This window comes from Stegostoma tigrinum, chromosome 40, assembly GCF_030684315.1.
Source record: "Stegostoma tigrinum isolate sSteTig4 chromosome 40, sSteTig4.hap1, whole genome shotgun sequence".
Classification (NCBI taxonomy): Eukaryota; Metazoa; Chordata; class Chondrichthyes; order Orectolobiformes; family Stegostomatidae; genus Stegostoma; species Stegostoma tigrinum.
This window is the reverse complement of record NC_081393.1, coordinates 2,376,372-2,400,463: the sequence shown is the minus strand read 5'-3', so window position 1 is coordinate 2,400,463 and position 24,092 is coordinate 2,376,372. Positions and strand designations below refer to the sequence as shown.

Below are 24,092 nucleotides of genomic sequence, written 5' to 3'. Positions count from 1 at the left end.
CAAATGTTCTGTATCTGTGCTTCATATTAGTGGGGATGAAGGCAAGGCACGGTTTAGAAACATCCTTTCAGTTTGTGGCTACTTCTTGAGAGTTTTCAAGATATTCTTCCTGATATTTCAAGTTAACTGAAGGAGATTACCAGATAACTGGCAACGAACTACCAGTCACTGAACAGAAGATGCAGGCAGACTCAAAAGAAAGGATAATAATATAAAACAAAGAACTGTGGATGCTGAAGATTTGAAACAAAAGCTGGAAATTGTTGGAGGAATTTAGCAGGTCTGGCAGCATCTGTGGAGAGGGAAACAGAGGTAATGTTTTGAGACCACACTGGAGGGAAAACAGAGTTAATGTTTCGAGTCCAGTGTGGATGCTACCAGACCTGCTGAGTTTCTCCAGTGGTTTCTGTGTTTGTTGAAAGAAAAGATGATCAGGTCACTCACCTGTTTGTTGTGAGCCAACGCAAATCTCCGCATCTGTAATTGAGAACTGACATGCTGTGACATTCTTCGTATTACAAAATCAAAGGAAACCAGAACAGTTTGTGATGTGAAGGGAATTAATGCCCATGAGGTAGTTTGCAATAGCCTCATAGTCACATCGTTAATCTTTGGTGACTGAATCTTCCTTGCTTGTTTTGTAATTGCTTTCTGGAAATAAATTACAGAAGGCCAATATGAAAGTGATTTCAAACTCACTGGCGGCTTTAAGAGCAACTGACAATGATATATTAATTTTTGAGGGCCATGTAGAAAATTCATTAAGAGTTACTACCTCAGCTTGCGGTGTGTTCTCCCAGACCCTTGCCAAGTTTATTCAAAACTGCTGATTAACCCTTAGCCTCCCTGTGATTGCTCACATGTCATTCTGCAATTATGCAAGTTCACCCTTTGACCCTCATTACAGATTACACTGATTTCTGATCTCAAGCTGATGTGGAATTCCTCTGATTGCCTGGCACCAGGAATCAATTCCTGAGGGAAAGAATTCCTTATCTTAATTTCAAAGCTTTTGAGAAGGTTTGTAGCTCGGGTTGAGGATGAGATTGTAGACATGCTCACCGAACTGGTGGGTTTAGTCAAGGACGTTTCATCACCCTGCTGGGTAACATTGTCAGTGCGCCTGCAGTGAAGTGTCAGCGTTCTGGCCCGCTGGTTATTTATACGCCTCAGTTTGCTGGGGTGGTCAGTATTACTTCCCGTTCTGTTTCTCAGTGGCTTGTATATTGGGTCCAGTTCAAAGTATTTGTTAATGGAGTTCCAGTAAGAATACCAGACCTCCAGGAATTTCCTGGGGTGTCTCTGGCTTGTGCAGTTATGGATGTGTTGTTCCTGTCGAATTGGCCTGCTTTTCTAACTCTGCTGTTTTCAGAGCTATTTGGTGCTAATCAAATTGGTCTGTTTTATGAATGTATTGCTGTTCACCCCGCCCTGCTGCATTTCCAAACTCCCACCCCAATCAATCCATGCCTCAACCCCAACTCATCCTGAATACCTCAGATCCTCCAACCAGCGCCTCTGCCTCCAAACTACTCCCAGCCAATGAGACACTTTTGAATTGTGGTCAGTCTTGTCACCAGTGAATTGGCAAACTGCACGCTCCTAGAAACAAGAATGTGACAATAATCAGATCATCTCTCTTAGTGTTATTGACGAAGGGTTAATATTGATTAGGGCAACTGGTGAACAATCTGTTTCTCCTCTTCCAAAAGTGCCATGACATCTTTTACTATCACCTGAGACAGCAGGTGACATTCTGGTTAATCAACTCATTGGAAACATTTCACAAAGAAGCCTTCCAGCTGGGTTACCCTGTGAGTGTTTAATTTGTATGTGAGTGTAGTGGTATGGTTGTGACTGTCTTTTTATGGACATGAGAAATAGAATCACAGAAGAATTACAGCTCATAAGAATGCCATTCAGTTCTCCAAGTGAACTCACGACTGAGTGCCATCCTGCCTTTGTCCAACAGTCCTGGGAATACAGAATAAACAGTCAGAGCCCGGGAAGCACCAAGGATGAGGGGGACGTTGGTTTGCATGTCCGACTAATCCCTTCAGGTACCGGGCTGGTGGATAAACTGGTGAAGAAGGCATTTGGACACAGCTTTATTTGCCAAGGCACAGAATTTAGGAGCAGGGAGGAGATGCTAGAGCTAAGAAAAGCATTGGTGAGACCACAGCAGGAGTATTTTCTGAAGTTTACGCTGTGGAGAGAGTTGTGATAAAACTGGAGAGGATGCAAAGGAGATTTACCAGGATGTTGCCTGGAGAGCTTTTACTGTGAAGAGATTGAACTGACTGGATTGTTTTCCTTAGAGCAGAGGAGACTAAGGGAGGATACGATCGAATGTATAAAATTAAAAGGAACATAGACAAGGGAGATGGCAAGACATCTTTCTGTTTCACAGAGGGACCAGTGACCGGGGCAAAGATTTAAGTTTAGGGCCAGGACGTTTAGACGGAAAGTGAGGAAATCTTTTTCACCCAGAGAGCAGTGGGAATCTAGAACTCACTGCCTATAGAATTGTAGAAGCAGAAACCATCATTATATTTAAGAAGTATTTACAATTGCTCTTGCAATCTCAGTACGTACAAGGCGGTAGGTCAAGAGCTGGAAAAGGGGATTAGACTTATTGGTGGCTGTTTTTGACCAGCACTGCCTCAGTGGGCCAAAGAGTCATTTTCTGTGTGACTCCTCGCATATCATTTCTATTTCAATTACCATCCAATGCCCTCTTGAATGCCTGAATTTCAAATCTGCTTCCACTTCCAGACAATACATTTCAGACCACAACCACTCACTGTGTGAAAAATATTTTTCTCCAATCACATTTGATTCTTTTGCAAATCTCATTAAATTTCGTTTTTGATCCTTTTCTGAACAGGAACAGTTTCTCCCAACTACTCCATCCAGTCCACCCTTGATTCTGGAAATTTGTCTCAAATTTTCCCCTCAACCTTCTCTTCCCCAAGAGGAAAACCCGACCCTCCTGAATCATCATTTTTTATCTCTGGAACCGTTCTTGTAAATCTCTTCTGCACTCTGCAAAATGCATTATATCCATCCGATGGTGGGACACTGAGAATGCTCCACAATATTTCAGCTGAGGACATAGCAACAGGAATAGGTGTTCACCTCTTTGAACCCACTCTGCCATTCAGTCATATCCTGGCTGACCTTCTACTTATGTAACCCTTTATCCCCTTGGTTGTTCATAGTATATCCAGCACAGTCTTAAAGATGATTGAAACTCGACACCGCTTTCTCGGAAAGAAGTTTCCAAAGATTCACAACCCCATGTTAGATAATATTTTAAACAATGATCCCTGGTTCTGGATTCTCCCATTCAAGGAAATCTTGTCTTTACATCCACCCTGTCTGCTGAAGATATTACATACTTCACTCAAGTCACCTCTGACTCTTCTAAACTCTGATGTGGTGATGACAGTGTTGGATTGGCTTGGACAAAGTCAGAAGTCACATGGACACCAGGCTATAGTCCAACAGGTTTGTTTGAAATCAATAGCTTTTTGAGTGCTGCTCCTTCACCATGCTCTGAAAGCTTGTGGTTTCTGATAAACCTGTTGAACTATGTCCTGTTGTCATGTGACTTCTGATTCTCCAGCTGGTGACCCTTCTAAACTCCAGCAAACACATGCTTTCCTCACATGAAAATCTGCCCATTCCAGGTATTCATCTGGTAAACCTTCTCCGAACTGCTTCCAGTGCTTCCTGAAATAAGGTGACCAATACTGGATGCAAGATTCCAGATGTTGTCTCATTAGTGCCGTGGACAACTCAAATTCACCTCTCTACTTTTGCAGAGATAGCAGGAACTGCAGATGCTGGAGAATCTGGGATAACAAGGTGTGGAGCTGGATGAACACAGCAGGCCAAGCAGCATCAGAGGAGCAGGAAGGCTGACATTTTTCACATGTAAGCTGCCCTCCCCCTCCCCACTTCTGAAGAAGTGTCCAGACCCCAAACGTCAGCTTTCCTGCTCCTCTGATGCTGCTTGGCCTGCTGTGTTCATCCAGCACTACACCTTGTTATTTCTACTTTTGTATTCAGTTTCTCCTCACAATATCTGATTATATTCCATAAGCTTTCCTTACTACTTGTTGTAATTGCACGCCAGCCTTTCCTTATTCATCCACCCAGCTCACACAAAGCTCTCTACATCTCAGAGGTCTTTCAGCATTTTGATCATGATTCTTTTTTATTCTGCCTAATAAAATGGACAATTCCACATTTTCTCCTACTGCATGGTGGTTGAATAGTTAACACTGCTGCTTCAGTGGATCTGGGTTTGATTCTACCCTTGGGCAACTGTCTGTGTGAAATTCACTCTGCGTCTGCGTGTGTTTCCCCTGGGTGTTCCAATTTCCTCCCACAGTCCAAACACGAGACCGGGAGGTGAAAGGAGAGATTTAAATCAGACTTGAGGGGCACTTCTTTTTTTACACAGAGGCTGGTTCTCGTGTGGAATGAACATCTCGAGGAAGAGGTGGATGCGAGCACAGTTACAACATTTAACAGACGCTTGGATAAGTACATGAATAGGAAAGGTTTGGAGGTGTATGGGCCAGGAACAGGCAGGTGGGGCTTGTTTAGTTTGGGATTATGTTCAGTGTAAGTGTCTGTTTCCATACTGTATGACTCTGTGGCTCGGTGCAGAATGTGCAGATTAGGTAGCGTGGCCATGCTAAATTGCACTGCAGTGTCCAGTGTGAAACACATGCTGACACAGGGAGAATGTGCAGCCACCCAAGGCTGGAGTCAAACCCAGGTCCCTGACACAGTGAAGCAACAGTGCTAACGAGATGTTTCTGCTTTTATTGTACAAATATAAAGCTGGTAACTCGCACTCAGCAACCAATCAGGAATCTGACACTGTGCTGAGTAAACCTGAACACCGAACTGGTTCTGGGTGAAAAATCAATCAGAAATGTGTCACTGGGCTGAACCGTCCAGTTCCTAACCTGAACCCAAACCATAACCCCAGGGAACTGAGGTGTCCATCCTTCTCCCTCACCGCAGGAATAAGGGAACCTTATAGGTACAGCATACAATGAGTCAGAGTAACTTTTTCTTGAAAATACATTGTCTTTGACAGACCCCTTGGTTTAAAGGAGAATACATTTTTCTGCTTTTATGCCCACTGTCCAAAAAATATAACTGATCTTCATGTTTGTTAAAAACTGGGGCTGACCCTTGTGGTACCCTGCTGATCACACATTTCTTCCAATTCCCCATGTTTTCTGACCATTAACCAGCGTTCAGTCCATGGGTCTAGGCCCGAAACGTCAGCTTTTGTGCTCCTGAGATGCTGCTTGGCCTGCTGTGTTCATCCAGCCTCACATTTTATTATCTTCAGTCCATGACTGTATGTTTTCCCCAATCCCATGTGCTCTAACACTGTTCGCTTACGTCCCCTTAACAAATGCTGCCTCAAGCATGTATCACATCCATTGGGCTCCTTATCTGTACTCACAAAACCTTTATCAGGTTTTGCCAAACATGATTTCCATTTCATGAATCCATGCTGATTCTGCCAAATCCTACCATTACTTTCTAAATGCCTTGTTATCGTATCTCTCACTGTGTACACTGTGGTCAGTCTGGGTGTTTCTTCATCTCTTGAAGCTTCCCATTGCCAGGGAGTGTGATTTCGTGCAGAAATGCATTCACAGGGTGCAGAAGAATTGAAGCACCTCAAGCAATGCAGAGCACAAATGTGACCTTGATTATCGTTTGTAATGAGTCAGTTTAAGCGTTCTTCCTGTCATGCCCAAAAAGTCAGTTTCCATCTGTGAAACTAAATGGCAAAGCTTTAATTTTCTTGTCACCCAATTCTATTGTACCTGTTTTATAAGCTGCAGTTATTTAAACAGATTATTTGCTAATTACCATATTGCTGTTTGCTGGATCTTGCTTTGCAGATATTGATTGCTGTCTTTCCTACCTTCCAGCAGTGACTGTACTTCACATCTTTTTCACTGGTCCTACAGCACTTGGGGACATTCTGAAGGTGCTAAAGGTGCTACGTAAATGGGGGCTATTTTATTTTGATGAAATTCATTGCAAACTGCTGGTGATGTGCAATATTTCACAGAGACTTTAAATGCAGCCACCAAGATGGCAGCCTTTGTTAGCAGATCGAATTTACAGTGGATAGATCAAGCAAACAGAGATATCACATTTATACTACTTCCTTTATTATCTGGTGTCCTTTTATTTACGAGTGTGTCAATGTGCCTCACCATCTGCTGTACATATATGAGCTATGTGAAATCACATTAAAATGAAAAGAATTATGAGTGTGTCAGGCCCGTTTAACCTATCTCCAATTACCAAAATCAAAATTCTTTTGTCTAAAACATTGCAGAGGAATGGAATTCATTTTCTGTTATATTGTCTTTGTTCCTTGCCTTGAGCTTGTCTCGTACAACGCTGCCCTCTTTTCCTTTGGGCTTTAGTTTTATTGCGCTCATCTCTTCTCATTCCCACCAGGCAGTGAAAACTCATCCACAAGTCACAGGGCGCAGGGGTCAATCTGCCCTGAATCAAGTCGGACTCCACTGAGAAATAGAAGAACTCACTGGTCTATCCTCAGCTTTCTGTACTCTCCATTGTTGGTCGCACCTTCAGCTGCCTGGCACCCTAAGCTGTGGCTATGAGTGCAATTATTTTAAAGCTGGTATCGATAAATTTTTGCTCAGCCAGGGCATGAAAGGATATGAGGCTATGAGAGATTCTTGAGATGTCAGGACCACACTGAATGGGAAAACAGCTTTGAGGGGTTGAATGGCCCACCTCCGTTCTGTTCTGGGCTGATGAATTAACATGGCCAAAAATGGCCTTTCTGATCATTAATTATCTGAGGGCATTCTGGTCTGAACATAGCATCTTACCTCAATCCAGATCGTTTTCTGAGTAAGGAGTGAAATGTTAATGAGATAACAAATATACCATCAAAGGCCACAAACAGTGTTTTAAATACCTTTCTTGCTTGAATTTATCTGCACTATTCAACGCCTCCCTGCGAAAATTTGAGTGCACAGGTTTGGGGTTAACCAGGGATCTAAAATTAGAGCAGAAAGGAAGCAAAAACCAGTATCAGCTGCTTGGTCTAAGATAACAAGGTGTGGAGCTGGATGTACACAGCAGGCCAAGCAGCATCAGAGGAGCAGGAAGGCTGAATTTTCGGGCCTAGAACTTTCTTCAGAAATGCCTCCTGCTCCTCTGATGCTGCTTGGCCTGCTGTATTCATCCAGCTCTACAGCTTGTTATCTCAGATTCTTCAGCATCTGCAGTTCCTGCTATCTCAGCTGCTTGGTCTTTCTGTTTTCATTTTCATCCCTCTCTACCTCATCTCTTGTCTTGCTGGTTTGTGTTTTGCAGTCTAATGCAGCATGCTATGCTTACATTTCACCCAGCAACACCCTTCCACTCAGTAACTCAGCCCCCACTGAGTCAGCTCCTCATCAGGAGAATAATCCCACCCATCACATTCAACATTGATGTCCTCCAGCACTAGCACACTGTGGCAGCAGTGTGCACCATCTGTAAGATGCACTGCTGGAGCTCACCAGGCCTCCTCTGACAGCTTCTTCCGAACGAGCAATCTCTGCTAACCAGAAACAAAGAGAGTGGGCGAATGGGAACACCACAACTTCCAAATTGCCTTCTGAGTCATTATATCATCATTGCTTCATTTTCCTTGGGTTAATCCTGAAGTCCCACCTTCACAGCTCTGTGCATGCACCTACATCGCAAGTAGCACAGTAGTTCATTTCATTGGCTCACCACCAACTTCTCCAGATGAAATAGGCCATAAATTCCGGCCTCATCCATCACAACTACTTGAAAGCATTTACTAATAGCTTACAATCCAGCAAGCACTGATTGTCGATCCCATGCTAGGGCCACTGTCTTGTCATTGGGTTTCAGCTGAAAGTTATGCTCAGTTGTGCACAGCATGTGTTTGAAAGAACGTCAAGGCTTTGAGGCAGATGCAGAGAATATCAAAGAAAATGATTCCAAGAATGAGAGAGATAGTAGGAACTGCCGATGCTGGACAATCTGAGATAACAAGGTGTGAAGCTGGATGAACACAGCAGGCCAAGCAGCATCAGAGGAGCAGGAAAGCTGACATTTCGGGTCGGGACCCTTCTTCAGAAAACATCAACTTTGCTGTTCCTCTAAAACTGCTTGGCCTGCTGTGCTCATCCAGCTTCACACCATGTTATCCAAGAATGAGAGACTTGATTTATGAGAAAATTACAGAAACAGCTCTGAAGAGGAGTCCTCTTGGGACTCGAAACATTAATTATGTTTCTCTTTCCACAGATGCTGCCAGACCTGTTGTGCATCTCAAATATTTTCACATTTTATTTCATATTTGCATCATATGCAGCACTTTGCTTTTATTATGCTGGAAGATCTGATTTTCAGATTCTTCTGACAGCTGAGAAGATTAGGAGGATATTTACAACTTCCAAAATCATGGGGGGTTTGATCCAATTGATGGGAAGAAACTCCTTTCCCTGTCAGGATGGTCAGTAAGCATTAAACCCAGCTTTAAGAGTGAGAGGAAAATAAGGACAACGTTCACTCCCAATGAGTTGTGTTGATCTGGAATGTACAGCCTGATTGGGTAGGGGAAGCTGTTTCTAACGTTCTGAGGGGAATTGGATCAATTTAGAATGAGTTTGGGGAACTGATTAAGATGTTTCATTGCATTAAGGAGTACTACCTGAATGCAAATTGTTTATTGTTAGGAGCAGAAGTAGGCCATTCGACCCCTCAAGCCTGTTCCCCCAGTCATTGTTATTGTGGCTGATCATCAAGCTCAATACCCTAATGTGCCACTCACCCCAATCCTGTCCCCACAGAGCTATATCTCCTTCCTTCTTACAAACATGTCATGTTTCAACCTCAACCACTTTCTTTGGTAGTGAATTCCACAGGCTCAAAATTCTCTGGGTGGAGACATTTCTCCTCATCTCAGTCCTAAATGGTTTACCTCTTAACCTAAAACTGTGATGACTGGTTCTGGACTGCCCCCACCTCCGGGAACATCTCTTCTTCATCTAACCTGCCTAGTCCTGTCAGAATTTTATAGATTTCAATGAGATCCCTTTCTCATTCCTCTAAACTCCAGTGAATAAGACCTAACCGACTCGAATCTCATCATAGATCAGTCCTGCCATTCCAGGAATCTATTTGGTAAACCTTCGCTAAACTCCTTCTTTTGCAAGAACATCTTCCTCAGATAAGGAAACTAAAACTGCACACAATATTCCAAGTGTGGCCTCACCAGTGCCCTGTATAATTGCAGAAACTTAGTCAATGATAGGCAGCTGAACCTTCTTCTGTGTAATACCATCCTGTGATTCCAAATCTAATGCAGGAAGACAGTGTGAGGACTTTTGGCGAACAGTTACTGAGGGGAAGCTGGACTGTCAAAGGTGCAGTCTTGTTGGTGTGATGTTGGTTGAGACTTTGCCTGCCTTCCATTGTGAACATAAAAGATATCTATGACTGTGGGACCCATTCCCACTGTCTTTGCTAGCATTTATTCCCCACCATCAAAAGAGAACTAAAATCTGGCCACTATCACATTACTGTGAGTGTATGCTTGTTTTAAGAAAGTTGGCTGTCCTATCAAAATAATTCATTGGCTGCAAAGCAGTTAGTGGTGTTCTGAGGTTGAGAAAGGTGCTGTATAAATGTAATTCATCGCTGTTTAACAGGAGTCTTGAACAGTTAACAGAACTGCTCATGACAATATCTTACAGAACTCCTCTGCTCTGTGGCTTCTGTGAAGCTTGCTGCCCAAGTACCAGAGTTTGATGTCCAGCAATGTCCCAGCGGCAGCCTGAGCACTTGCCCTGCCTGACAATAAGATCATTTAACTGAGACTTGTTGCAGGTTTGAAAGGAAAACAGAAAATGTTGGAAATACCCAGCAGGTCAGGCAGCATCTGTAGAGTGAGAGAGTTAACATTTCAGGTCAATGATACTCTAATGAATGATCACTGGTCTGAAACGTCAACTCTCTGTGCAGATTTGTTGCTTTTGCCCAGAACTAAAATACATGGCCAAGTGGAAGTAACAACTTTATTGGCAGTCAAAGTTCATAAAACACAATGAGCTGAAGCATTTGAGACAGCTGGCTGGTTCACAAGGAAGGCCATCACTGCAATAATCAGTTTATTTCAAACAGTCTGTGACAAGGAGTTTCAGCTACTGGTTCCCTTCCCCCTGAGGCTCCCCTGCTGTACTCGTCCTTGAACAGGCTCACTCTGGGACCCAGCTCACAGCTTCAACCATCAGGCTGTCCACACAGAGCTGGCAAGACCCAAACTGGGCCAGATGGATTGGATTGAAAGGATGGTGGAAAAATCTGTAAATGAGCAATGGGCTATCTTCAAAAAGGGAATGGTGCTGGCACAGTAAAGGTATATTTCCTCAGCAGGGAAACAGAGAGCAAACAAATCCAGAGTTCTCCGATGACAAAGAGATTAAAGCTAAGATAAACAAGAAATGAGAGCGCTTACAGTGGCGTGTGGTAGAAAATACAATTGGAAACCACGGCGAATGCAGAAGGTTCAGAGGGAGGTGAAGCAGCATTCTAGAGAAACAAAGAGGAATGATGGGAAATAAAGCTGCCAACACAAAGGGAAATCCCAAAGTCTTCTATTGGAGGTCATCCACACTGCCCCTCAGAGCATCCCACCCAGACCCATCCCTACAACCCACTAAATCTACACATCCCTGAACACTACGGGCAATTTGGCACAGCCAATCCACACAACCCCCACATCTATGGGCTGTGGGAGGAAAACAACACATTGCCTCGCATTCACATCGCTGACCTCGTGTCGAATAAAACTTAAATTTCCCACGTCAGTAAGGAGTGAAATGTTAATGAGATAACCGTTACGTCGTTTTCAACTTACTTCATCTTAGGATAGAAAATGTACAACTTGTAATTCATAACTGTGCCAACAATTTGCATTTCTCCCAGAATCCTGTCTGATGCTTCTAAGTCGTATTGTGGGGCTGTGTTTACATTGTGTTTACTGTACAATACATGTATAGTCCATATCTTGGTTATTCAGTATGAAACACGATATGGCCCTAAGTTATAGTCCCTGCCCCAACTTTATTTTATTGCTTTTCATGGGAAGAGGTGATTTTAACACATTTACAGTCTCTATTCCCCTGTATTTATGTTATTCTGATGGGGAACAATTCCTCAATTGGCATAAACTGAATGGATATTGAGGCCCCCTGTATTAATATAAAGATTAAGAGTGGCAGACCAAGGAATAGGGCTCATTAGGAACCTAAAAGGAATTTGAAATAAGTCAGCAGAGGCCGGTATCCTATCACCAAGTCACCCTTTCTTTGCATGTGGAGAGTCCTTGATGCTGGTCCGGCTCCCTCAGAGCCAGCTGTCAGAGTGAACAGAACCCCTGACCCTCCTGTTTCTATCTGTCAACGAGGGCTCCCTAACGGGACAAGGTTAACAGCCCCAATCAGGGAACTCACACTCTATGAGGCCCACCTGGCTGACCATGTTCTGGTCACTGCAGGATTTACACATGGAGGCCAGGGGCACAACTAATATATCAAATGAATACTTTACACCTGTCTTTGCCAAGTATTTAAAAGCTGCATAGGCCATTGTGAGAAAGTAAGAAACTCCTTTATTAAAATGGTGCAAATTGATCAGGGTGGTGAGGAGCGTTTGAATGAACTTTTGTTCCCTAAGTTGACAAGACATTGAATCGGAGGGTATTGAAGGGAGTGAATGTGGAAATTGCAGGGGCACAGACTACTATCTTTCAGATTTCTCTGGGCTTGGGGGAGGAGCTACAGGACTGAAGATTCAAAGGGATCACAACCTTGTTCAAAAAAAGCTTGTAAGCATAAGGACAATCAGTTTAACTTCAATAATTTGGTCAAATGAGTAATCACACGGATAAGAGTGGTTGATGAGGAAGAGCCAGCATGGATTTCTAAAGGGGAAATCCTGTCAAACTAACTTCTTTTGAAGTTTTGCAATTTATGAAGAGGTAACGTGATGGGTCAATGAGGGTAATGCTGGTGATGTGCTGTAAATAGACTTCCAGAAGCTGTTTAATACAGTGCTACACAGCGAGCTTGTGAAGAAAGTTATAGGCCATGGTGTAGAAGGGACAGGGACAACATCAGTACAAAACTGACTGAGTGATTGGAAACAAAGAGTAATAACAAATTAGTATGTTTCAGGCTGGAGAGGAAGCTTTGTTGTGGAGTTCCCCAGGATTGAGACCTCTATTTTTCCTGATATATATTTATGAATGATGTAGTTCTTGGTTAGCAGGGGATATTTTCAAAGTTTTCAGATTACACTAACCATAGAAGAATTGTAAGCTGTAAGGAGAACAGTGTGGAACTCCAAAAGGACACTGACAACTTGGTGGACTGGGTGGCAGACGAGGTTGAATGCAGAGACCTGTGAGGTGATGCACTTTGATCAGAAGAACATTTCAAAGACAATACAAAATAGGGGGTACAATTCTAAAAGGGATGCAGGATTGGAGGGACCTGAATGTGTACGTACTCAGATCATTGAAGGTGGAGAGTGCAAATAATAAAGCACACAGTGTTTTTGGCCTTATTAATGAAGACATAGAGTACAAGAGCAAGGAGATGATGTAAAACAAGACCTCAGCTGGAGTTTTGGGTACAGCTGTGGGCGCAACATTATAGGACAGATAAGTTTCAGAAGGGATTTATGAGGCTGATTGCAGGGTTGAGAACATTCAGTTATGAGGATAAACTGGAGAGGTTGGGATTGTACTGTGTTGGGTGAAGGCTAAGAGGGGATCTGGTAAGTTTTCACAATCAGAATCGGGCTGGATAGATGGATTGGAAGAAAGAGAGGGCACAGGTTTAGCGTGATTTGCTGATGAGAGAAAAAAATTTATCCAGACAATGAGTGGTTGCATCTGGAATACACTGCCTGGAAATTTGGTGGAGGCAGGTTTCAGCTGAGGCATTCAAGAGAGTATTAGATGAATAGTTCAATTGGAAACAATGTTTAAGGGTATGGAGGAAAGGCAGGAGAAAAGCACAAGGTTAGGATGCTCATTTGGAGAGGCCAGTACAACTATGATGGGCTGAATGGCCTCTTTTCTCTGCTGGAGCATTTCTGTGATTCTGGAAAGGCTCACGTTCTGAGAATCATTTCCCATTTTCATTCGCACTGCCAAAGCAACTGTCATGATTCAGGCAGCTTGCAGGATTTCCGAGTGTCTTTTCCAGCAACAAGCCTTCCCACCTCACTTCCAATCAGGGTTTTGAACCAGTTTGCCTCCATCCTCCTGCCCCTTTGCTTAATTACTTGGTTCCCTTTTTCTCCAAGATTTTTACCAGTACATTGTCATATTCACTTTCCAGTGCTCCAGTGCTGTCCTTTTGATGCAATCTCTCTCTCGATTTCTTTTTTGTGAAGGCTTGTGTTGCTGTTTTCGGCACTGCATAGTCATCCATGTTTGGATTGTATGGATACTCATGCCCCTGTGTGTCACAGTCCAAGCCCTGGAGCTTCCATGCATGTCCTTTCACCTCTTCTGGGTTATCATAGATCGAAGGAGTGGCCACCCCTTCAGGCTCATCATAGATGTGGTCCTTGGGCAATGCCCTGGACAGCGGTGGGTTTGCATTTCCTCGGATGTTGGATTCGTCTATGGTATCATAAAGAGGGTCCCCACATTCTTCCAAACCTTTCGGGAAAAATGTTGAGAATGTCTTTTCGGGAGCGTTATTGTCCTGTTGGATGGTAGGTAGTCCACTCAAAGGTGGGAAGCACAACGTCTTTGCTATAGCATCAAATGGAATGGCATAATCAGACTCTGGTCCTGGGTGATTCTCTGATTTCTTCCCAGCGTGAGGTTTTGTCACTTTGGCATTCCCACGTGGACTGGTCTTCACAACTACATCCCTGACCTCGGAGTAAGTTGACTGGGCTTCCAGGAGTTGAGCCATATTCGCTGCAGCTGCTGGATAACTGTGATGGCCCTTTACTGCCTGTCTCCACGGCATTGTGGAGGATGACTTGGCATCACAGACTGACTCCAAAGACAGAGACCTCAGGGAAGGAAGAGTGGCATTGGATAAGTCAGCTTTCACCTTGGTTGAGTTCTGTCCTTGTTCTTCATCCAAGTCTCGTTGCCGTGCCTCCTCTTCAAGCCCATGAGCAGGGATTGGGAGGGGCCTGGAACTTAGAACAGTTTCGTTCTCCAGACTGCGAGGCAACGGATTATCCGACTCATTCCTTTGCTTCTGTTCTTGGATAGCGGAAGAAATGATGTGGAAAATGTCATTCCCCTGTCTGGTATCAAACTCAAAATTTCCTTCTCCGGACACGCATCGCCTTCCAGCCTCAAAGGAAAATGTTACCTGGAAACACAAAACGCAAACAACATTTTTACTGAAATTTAATCATTGTACACTAGCAGAGTGCTTACCTTGCTGGGCTAAGTAATCTCGAGGTCACAGACTCATCATCCCTGGAAATTAGTTCAACTACTGCCATAGCAACTAGAAACTTAAACTCAATTAGTTAACAAATCCGGAATTAAAAATATCGCTTCACTCATGATGACAAAATAATTCTCAAATGGTCCAAAAAAAACTGACTTGTTCACGAATTCCCTTCAGGAAGGACACACTGTCATCCTCACTCTGTTTGTCCTCTGTGTTACTCCAGGTTAACCTCATAGTGGTAGATTCCTCACTGGCCTCTGAAATGGCCAAACAAGACCCATTGTTGTATTTATGAAGGCAGTTCACCAACATTACTTGTAATTACTTGTACATTCTCATAGCTCAAACCAGAGCAGCACCTGTACAGTTAATGGTAAGGCTATGGGGAATGTTGACGAACAACGAGACCTCTGGGCATATGTGCGTTGTGCCTTGAAAGTGGAGTCACACATAGACAATGTGGTGAAAAAGTCATTCAGCATGGTTGCCTTCATTGGTCAGTGCCATCAGTATCGGAGTTGGGATTTCATGTTGCGGCTGTACAGGATATTGCAGAATCCACTTTTACAGTACTGCATACAATTCTGGTCACCCTGCTATAGAAATGATGCTGCTAAACTTGAGAAGGTGCAGAAAATAATGACAAAGGTGTCAGGACTGGAAGATTTGCACTATAAGGAGGCTTACTTTCCTGGACCATCAAAGACTGAGTTGTGACCTTATAGGCATGAGAAAAACCATGAGGGGCTTGGATAGGGCGAATAGCTAAGGTCTATCTCTGAGGGTTGTGGGTGCCCAGAAATAGTGGGCATAGGCTTACGGTGAGCAAGGAAATATTTAAAAAGGACCTGGGGAAGTTTCTCAAGCAGAGGATGGTGCACATATGGTACGAGCTACCAGAGACACTGATAATAACACTTACCGCTTCACACTGCAGAAACATACAGGGACAGATTGACATTGACTTTCACACTTTCATGTACAAGATCCTGACATCTGTATCTGTATAGACCAGAGACTTAGAGGAAAAAAAATAATAACTATGCTCACAGAGCATAAACTGAGATTTACAGTTTATAACAACACTCTGACATTCACCAAGCAGGAACAGACAGGTGGAGACCGATAACAATTTCACATATCCACATATCCTCTTGCATTAGCTCAAAGTATTCATGGAGTTATACAGGTGTTGGTTAGTCTCTGGATCTCACTCAATTGTAGATGAATTGAAAAAAAAATCACCAAACAAGGTGCAGATTAGGACAGCAATGGAATCAGACCTGTGTTCTATTTGAAATGCTGTCTTTAAAGATAAATATTCTGATGTTAGTACTGACTGTTACACTGATCAGTTCAATATTGCCAAGCTCGGCTGATGTTGACGGGCAGGACATACACTTCTGTCTTTTTCCTTGCTGTAGCGAGCGTAGGAATAAGATGATAAGGCAAGTGAATCAAAGGCTGCGTTGATGGTGCTTTGGTCAAGGATTGAGATTTTTGGCCAATTGGGATCTCTTCTGGAGCAGAAAAGATCTTTTCAAAAGGGATGGTTTTCACCTGGACTGGAAGGGGATCAATATCCTGGTGAGAAGATTTGAGAGTGCTGTTCATGATCATTTAAACTCATAGCAGTGAGATTCAAAAGACAGTGCAGGATGGTTATGAATCTATAAACAGCATGTTTATGTGAAAAGGCAGGCAATATCAAGTCAGAGAACGAGGTAACATGTTAAAATGCCATGGGTCTTTATAAAAAAGGCAGACGCACTGAAGTCATGTAGGGGAACTTGGGACTGAGACATTGTAGAGCTTACAGATACATGGCTGATGGATGGACAGGACTGATTTTGTTACACTGTTAGTTTTAAAACAGTTGTGGAAAACGATAGGCCTTGTATAAAAGTTAAGTACCTAATTGGAGTAAGGCAAATTTTGATGGGATGAGATAGGAACTTTTAAAAGTTGGTAGGAGAAGATTATTCATCGGTAAAGGGATGACTGGCAGGTGAAAGGCAGGCCAAAGTGAGATAATGAGAGTTCAGAGGCATTATGTTCCTGTCAGAGTGAAAGGGAAGACTGGTAAAAGTAGGGAATAATTGAAGAATAAAGGTGTTGAGGTTCTGGTCATGAATACGAGGGGGTTATAGATTAGGAAAAGACAACTGGGATCAGTTTTTGTCCAACGTGTGCAGGAGGGTTTCCTGGCACAGTATGTCGAAGGGCCGACAAGATGGGAGGCCACATTGGATCTGGTACTTGGTCACGAACCAGGCCAGGTGTTTGATTTAGTGGTAGGTGAGCAAGTTGAACAGAGTGACCATAATTCGGTTACGTTTAGTGTAGCGATGGAAAGGGATAGGAACATGCCACAGGGCAAGAGATATAGATGGGGGAAGGGCAATTACAATGTGATTAGGCAAGACTTAGGAGGCATAGAATGGGGCAGCAAAATGCAGCGGATGGGGACAATCGAAATGTGGAGCTGGTTTAAGGAACAGATATTGCGTGTCCTTGATAGGGATGTCCCTGTCAGGCAGGGAGAAAGCGATAAGGTAAGGGAACCGTGGTTTACTAAAGAAATTGTATCTCTTGTTAAGCGGAAGAGGGAGGCTTATGTGACGATGAGACAAGATGGTTCAGATGAGGCGATAGAGAGTTACAGATTAGCTAGGAAGGATTTAAAGAGAGAGTTAAGAAGAGCAAGGAGGGGAAATGAGCAGACATTGGCAGGTAGAATAAAGGAGAACCCTAAAGCTTTCTATAGGTATGTGAGGAATAAGAGGATGACTAGGTTAAGAACAGGGGCTGTCAAAGATAGAAGTGGGAAGTTGTGTGTGGACCCTGTGGAGATCGGAGAGGTGCTAAATGATTAGTTCTCATCTGTTTTCACTGAGGAACAGGAGAATATTGTAGAGGAGAAGACTGATTTACGAGCTACTAGAATTGAAAGGATTAAGTTTAGTAAGGAGGAGGTGTTATCAATTCTAGAAGGTGTGAAGGTAGATAATTCCCCTGGGATTTTTACAAGGATTGTCTGGGAAGCTCGGGAGGAGGTGGCGGAGCCATTGCCCTTGATCTTTGAGTCCTCAGGTTTAGTACCAGAGGACTGGAGGATTGCAAATGTTGTGCCCTTGCTCAAGAAGGGCAGTAGGGATGACTCAGGTAATTATAGACCTATGAGCCTTATGTCTGTTGTACAAAAAGTTTTGGAAAGGATTATAAGAGACAGGATTTATAATCATCTAGCAAGCAACAATTTGATTGGAGATAGTCGACATGGATTCGTCAAGGGCAGGTCATGTCTCTCGAACCTCATTGAGTTTTTTGAGAAGGTGACCAAGCATGTGGATGAAGGTCAAGCAGTTGACGTGGTGTACATGGACTTCTGTAAAGCCTTTGATAATGTTCCACATGGTAGGCTATTGGAGATAATACGGAGACATGGGATTGAGGGAGATTTGGATTAGAAACTGGCTTTCTGTAAGAAGGCAATGAGTGGTGGTTGATGGAAAATATTCAGCCTGGAGTCTGGTTACTAGTGGTGTGCCTCAAGGATCTGTTTTGGGACCACTGCTGTTTGTCATTTCTATAAATGACTTGGACGCAGGCATAGGTGGATGGGTTAGTAAGTTTGCAGATGACACTAAAGTCGGTGGAGTAGTGGACAGTGTGGAAGAATGTTGCAGGTTGCAGGGAGACTTGGATAAATTACAGAATTGGGCCGAAAGGTGGCAAATGGAGCTCAATGTGGATAAATGTCAGGTGATTCACTTTGGGAACAATAATAGGAAGGCAGAATACTGAGTCAATGGAAAGATTCTTGGTAGTGTGGATGTGCAGAGGGATCTTGGTGCCCATGTACATAGATCCCTGAAAGTTGCTACCCAGGTTGATGGTGCTGTTAAAAAGGCTCACGGTGTGTTAGGTTTTATTGGTAGAGGGATTGAGTTCTGGAGCCGTGATGTAATGCTGCAACTGTACAAAACACTAGTGAGGCCTCAATTGGAATATTGCGTGCAGTTCTGGTCACCCCATTACAGGAAGGATGTGGAAGCATTGAGAAAGGTGCAGAGGAGATTTACCAGGATGTTGCCTGGTCTGGAGCGCAGGCCCTATGAAGGAAGGCTGAGGGACTTGGGTCTGTTCTCATTCAAGAAAAGGAGGCTAAGAGGGGATTTAATAGAGACATACAAGATGATCAGAGGATTAGATAGGGTGGACAGTGAGAGTCTTTTTCCGAGGATGATGACGTCAGCTTGTACGAGGAGGCATAGCTATAAATTGAGGGGTGCTAGATTTAAGACAATGTCAGAGGTAGGTTCTTGAGTCAGAGAGTGGTAAGGATGTGGAACACCCTGCCTGCCAACGTAGTGAACTCAGCCACATTAGGGGCGTTTAAATAGTCCTTGGATAAGCATATGGATGATGATGGGATAGTGTAGGGGGGTGGGCTTAGATTAGCTCACAGGCCGGCGCAACATCGAGAGCCGAATGGCCTGTTGTGCACTGTATTGTTCTATGTTCTATCTCAAGGACAAGAAACAGTGTGCTTCCCAGCAACTCTCACACTCTGTGAGTTAATAAATGCACAATGACCGCTGTTACATTCCAGCAAGACTGACAATTTCCAGGCTGAATCAATGACTATTCCACCATTGTCATGTCTCCTTTTCATTCCAATTTCCCGAGATGTATTTTCTTTGTTCAAAGCATATGAAATGGCAAAGCCCACATTTGTGCCCATCCGTATTTTGCCATGAGCATGGTGTGGTTAACTGCCAGTTTGAACTGCTGTGGTCTATGTGGACCGGATACACCCCCAGTCGCCTTTGGAAGGGAGTTAGAGTTACAGAGTCATTGAAGTGTACAACACAGAAAAAGGCTGTTTGGTTCATTGAGCCTGCGCCAGTCATAAACAAGCATCAAACTGTTCTAATTCCATTTTCTAGTAGTGAACCCATCGTCTTGTGCACCTTGACATTGTAGGTAAACACTAAATACTTCTTCAAAGTTGCAAAAGCTTCCACCTCTCCCAACCTTTCAGGCAGTGAGTTGTAAATTCCCACCACTTTCTGGGTGAAAATGTTTCCTCTAAGCCTCCTGTCCCTTATCTTAAATCTATGCCCCTGGTCACTATCCCTCTACCAAAGAGAAAGAGGTCTTCCTGTCTGCCCTGTCTGTGCCCCTATTAATTTTATACATCTCAATCATGTCCTCCCTTAATCTCCTCTGTTCCAAGGAAAACAATTCTGATCTATCCAATCTCTCTTCATAACTGAAACTCTCCAGGCCAGGCAACATCCCGGAAAATCTCCTCTGCACTCTTTTCCAGTGCTATCACATCCCTCCTATCATGTAGATTCCAGAACTCAACACAATACTCAAGCTACAGAGATAGTAGAAATTGTTGATGCTGGAGAATCTAAAAATACACGGTGTGAAGCTGGATGAACACAGCAGGCCAAGCAGCATCAGAGGGGCAGGAAAGCTTGACGTTTCGGGTCGGGACCCTTCTTCATTTCTGAAGAAGGGTCCCGACCCGAAACGTCAAGCTTTCCTGTTCCTCTGGTGCTGCTTGGCCTGCTGTGTTCATCCAGCTTCACACCATGTTATCTCACAATATTCTAGCTGCAGTCTCACCAATTTTTTTTTTTATATACAGTTCCAGCATCACCTCCCTGTTCTTAAATTCTTTATCTTAGCTCATCAAGGCAAATACCCAAATGCCTTCCTAACAACATCTATCCATCTGTCCCAGTACCTTAAGGGACCAATGGACATACACACCAAGGTCCCTCTGATCCTCAGTGCTTCCCAGGGTCTTACTGTTCATCATGTATTTAAAAGGATTTTAACCTGCAGTGACAGTATAGTTGCATGTTAGGCTGGTGTGTGGCTTGGAAAGGATCTCCAAATAACTTTTACTGAGGCATGAGTCAGTTGGATGAAAAGTACCAGTGATTATACAACATTGGTTGGTCTTGTTAAGGGAAAAGGCTGGCTAACAGCGCACCAATTTGCATTTATCTCGCACCTTTATCATACTTCAAAGTTCAGTAACTTACAACAGGAATCCCTCCAAAAACTCAATGCAACTCACGTACCCAAAAAAAACATAAGATTCAGAGGGATTTTTTTGGATTATACATGATACTGAGGACAGACCTGCCAAACCAGTGGATGTAAAACAAAATCCCACAGCGCTCTTTTGAACAAGAGCAGAAAAATAATCCCTCATCTCCTGAGCCATGTTTTCTCAAAACCAAAAGCAATTAAAATAAATGACCTGGTCATTTCTAATTGTGTGTGGGAACCTTGCTGTCTGTCAATTGGATGTTGTGTTTTTCTTACATTACAACAGCCTTTCATTGGTTGTGAAGCACTTAGTATATCCTGAGGCTGTGCAAGATACTACGGAAATGCAAGTTTTTTCATTAAAACTCTACATTGAAAGCCATTGGTAAAATCTTAATCTGCTCATGGATTCTGAGTTTTTCCTGTGTACTTTCCTCATGTTGGCTTGTTTGATGCTTACTCAGGGCAGAAACTGTTTTATGATATATGGTAGGCTCATGTTTCAGTCACTTTGCAAGTCCGAGGCTTTTTGACTCTGAGAAAGCAAGATTGAAAGAACAAGTCCCAGAGGACAAACAGCTAAAGAGGGCTAAAGACAGTACCACTGTCCCTCCCTCGAATCCACGTGGTCTAGCTTCCGGTCCAAACTTCCCTGGAGATATATCCTTACCTGCCTGAACAGCTTGATGGAAGTAAGTATATTCAGGTTGTCCAGTTGATATTGATTTTGGATACCAAAAGCTGGACAGTTATTTGTTCGTGTCTGTTAATTGTATTGTTAAGATACATAGGTAAGGGGTCAAAATCCTGGAACTCCCTCCCGAAAGCCAATCTAGCTGTACCGGCACCACATGGACTTCAGCATCACACAAAGACAGCTCACCACCACCTTGTCCTGGGCAATCTGTGTAAATCTAGCCAGCGATACCCACATCCTCTTCATGAAGAAACAGAATAAAAATGAAAAGAGGTTATGCCTGGCTGACAGATGGATAGGGTCATGATGGAAGTTAATGGAACAGCCTCTCCCAATATGGAATCAAACTGAACTGTCACTGAGCAGTGCTGCAGCAATGATAGATGTAGAAATGCTCCTGGAGAAAACGATAACAATGACACTTACAGCCACATATCGGTAATGCTGTTGGATAAATGCCAAGTGAGGATTCCACCCTGGCTGCTGGAGACGTTACATTCAACCAGTTAAATACAGAGGGAATAAAAATCTTTCATCACAAATGAGGGTTATAAAACTACCAAATTGTTGCTGCTACATTTGGATGTCTTTCGGGGAAGGAAATCTATTGCCCTTACCCTATTCTATTTCTGATTTAAGAGCCACAGTAACATGGTTGACTCTTTCCACTTTCTGCAGGAGACCAACAAGGCACTCAGTTATGGCAAGCTGCACGACAAAGCTTATACCCCATGGACTGCAGGCGTTTACGAATGCAACTCACCACCACCATCTCTAGGGAAATTAGAAAGGGGCAACATGGGCAGGGATGAGTTGCCAACGACATTGCTATCCCGCGAAAAAATTAAAATACTTTCAAATATCAAAATAAGCAGCAGCAGTAGACACACAGTCTCTGTCAGGAAGCTGTGCCCACCAGGGGACAATGAATTAATGTCAGCAAATGCATGAATATTTTGGGATAATTGTTTTGTTTGCACAATGTCAAATGAGCATTGAAGAATGAGTTAGGATCTGTAATTCAACCAGGAGCTCAGCTGGCATTTATAAAACTCTCAATCTTCTAACATAATTAAAACTGTTCAATTGAATTACAGCCTCGTAATTCAAGTCATGAATTTGTTATTCTGGAGATCAGCTGATTAAGATCTGGGACTGCTGCAACGCTGCAGTATGATGAATTCCAGATCTGTGACTACCCCACAGCAAATGAAAACAAGTTCAAGCATTTACCTTGTCTCGTCCAAAGCGCCTCAAAAATTTGTATGGCCAGGTGTAATGAACATCTCCACTTTTAAGATCCTTGAGCTCCAACCCATCTTTCTCCACTGTGAGAAGGAATGTTCCTTGGAGGCAACATCTGTCTGCAGCTTCTGTCTTCCTCACAGTGACCCTGAAGTCTTTAACTGTAATATAAAGAAATGTAACTCATTTAAGATGGAGACCTGGAAAAAAGGAATGCAATTTTGTTCATGCGACAGTGTTCCAGGGTAGTGGGTAAAACACACTGTGATGTATCTCATGTGTACGATGGAGGGAGATTTATCCAGCACAGCTCTATTTGCTGTCCTTTAGAAAAGGTGTTGAAACCAAAGCCCTGTTTGCTGTCCTGGCAATGTAGCTATTCAGAGGTGTGACTGTGCTATCAAGTCTTCCATCAGCCAACAGAACTAAAATCAGACTAATCGGTCAGTCACTTCTGGCTTAATATTCAAATCTTGTTGCAACTCTGACTCTATGACCTAATCCAGGCTGAAATTCTCAGCGCAGTGCAGAGGCAATGCTGTTATGTCTGTTATAATAACTGTCTGTGCCTCAGTTGAGAGGTTACAGCAAGATAACCCAGTCAGCCAGCCCAGTCAATTAGGCAAAAACATACCAGAGTCATCATTTTAACAAAGAGCAAGGGGCCAGCCCCGGACCATATTGTCCCTCCAGAAACACTTCAACAGCAATGGAACAACTAGCTCATTTTGAGGCACTTTGATGTGCATAACTTGATTGCCATCTTATAACATCAGGTACAGTTTACATGTACTTCACCTTCTGGAAAGAATCTGGGCTGTTCAGAGGTTGTGAAAGGTGCTATAAAAGCGCAACTTCTCTTTTTTAATTCAAAGTACACGCATGTATCTTAGTGATGTAGACGTAACAATGTCTATTTTTCTTTTATGAGAAGCCACTTGTAATGAAGTCACTAAAAACTAAAACATTTCAGCGCAAGGGTATTGCCATGGAGGATCTTTCACAGGTTCTTGCACCAGAAATAAATTCCCTAAAATGAAATCAGTAAAGATGAAATATCGTCAGTTGGAATGAACCTGAAATAATCAAAGGGCAAACTTTTGAAATAAAAGCAGAACGTGTCAGAAATGCTCAGTAATTTTGGCAATTTTCAAGACAATGAAGCAGTGTTAATGTTTTGGCTCTGTGACCCTTCATCTGAAGGTTGAATTTTTTTTCTTTCAGTACGTAATTTATTTCCACTTCTCCAGGAAGAGGTTCTGCTCTTCTCTCCAAAAAGATTTCCGTTTGTCTCTTTAACCTTGTTCACCTTCATCGTTTTCTCATTTCACGATGTGTGTTTGCTTCGAGGTCATGGACATGAAACATCAATTCTGTTTCTCTGTCCAGAAATGCTGCCAGAAAGGCCAAGCATTTCCAGTATTTTCTGGTTTTAATGCGGATTCCCAGTCACTACAGTGTATTCAGCTTTTGCAATAAACCGCTGACCCAGGTTCAGTCTGTACAGAGATTCAGTGAGTGAA

General features: G+C 43.1%; 1 protein-coding gene across 2 annotated transcripts in view; it reads right to left on the bottom strand.

Moving 5' to 3' along the window:
- Positions 1-10,166: 10,166 nt before the first annotated feature.
- Positions 10,167-24,092, bottom strand: part of LOC125448041 (docking protein 2-like) — a 52,825-nt gene continuing 38,899 nt past the window's right edge. For both annotated transcript variants that reach the window (XM_048522979.2, XM_048522980.2), the window contains exons 4-5: positions 22,558-22,730; positions 10,167-14,462 (exon numbers count right to left, since the gene is read on the bottom strand). In XM_048522979.2, coding sequence (XP_048378936.1) covers positions 13,401-14,462; positions 22,558-22,730 — 1,235 coding nt within the window. In that variant the 3' untranslated portion in view covers positions 10,167-13,400. The remainder of the gene's footprint in view (positions 14,463-22,557; positions 22,731-24,092) is intronic.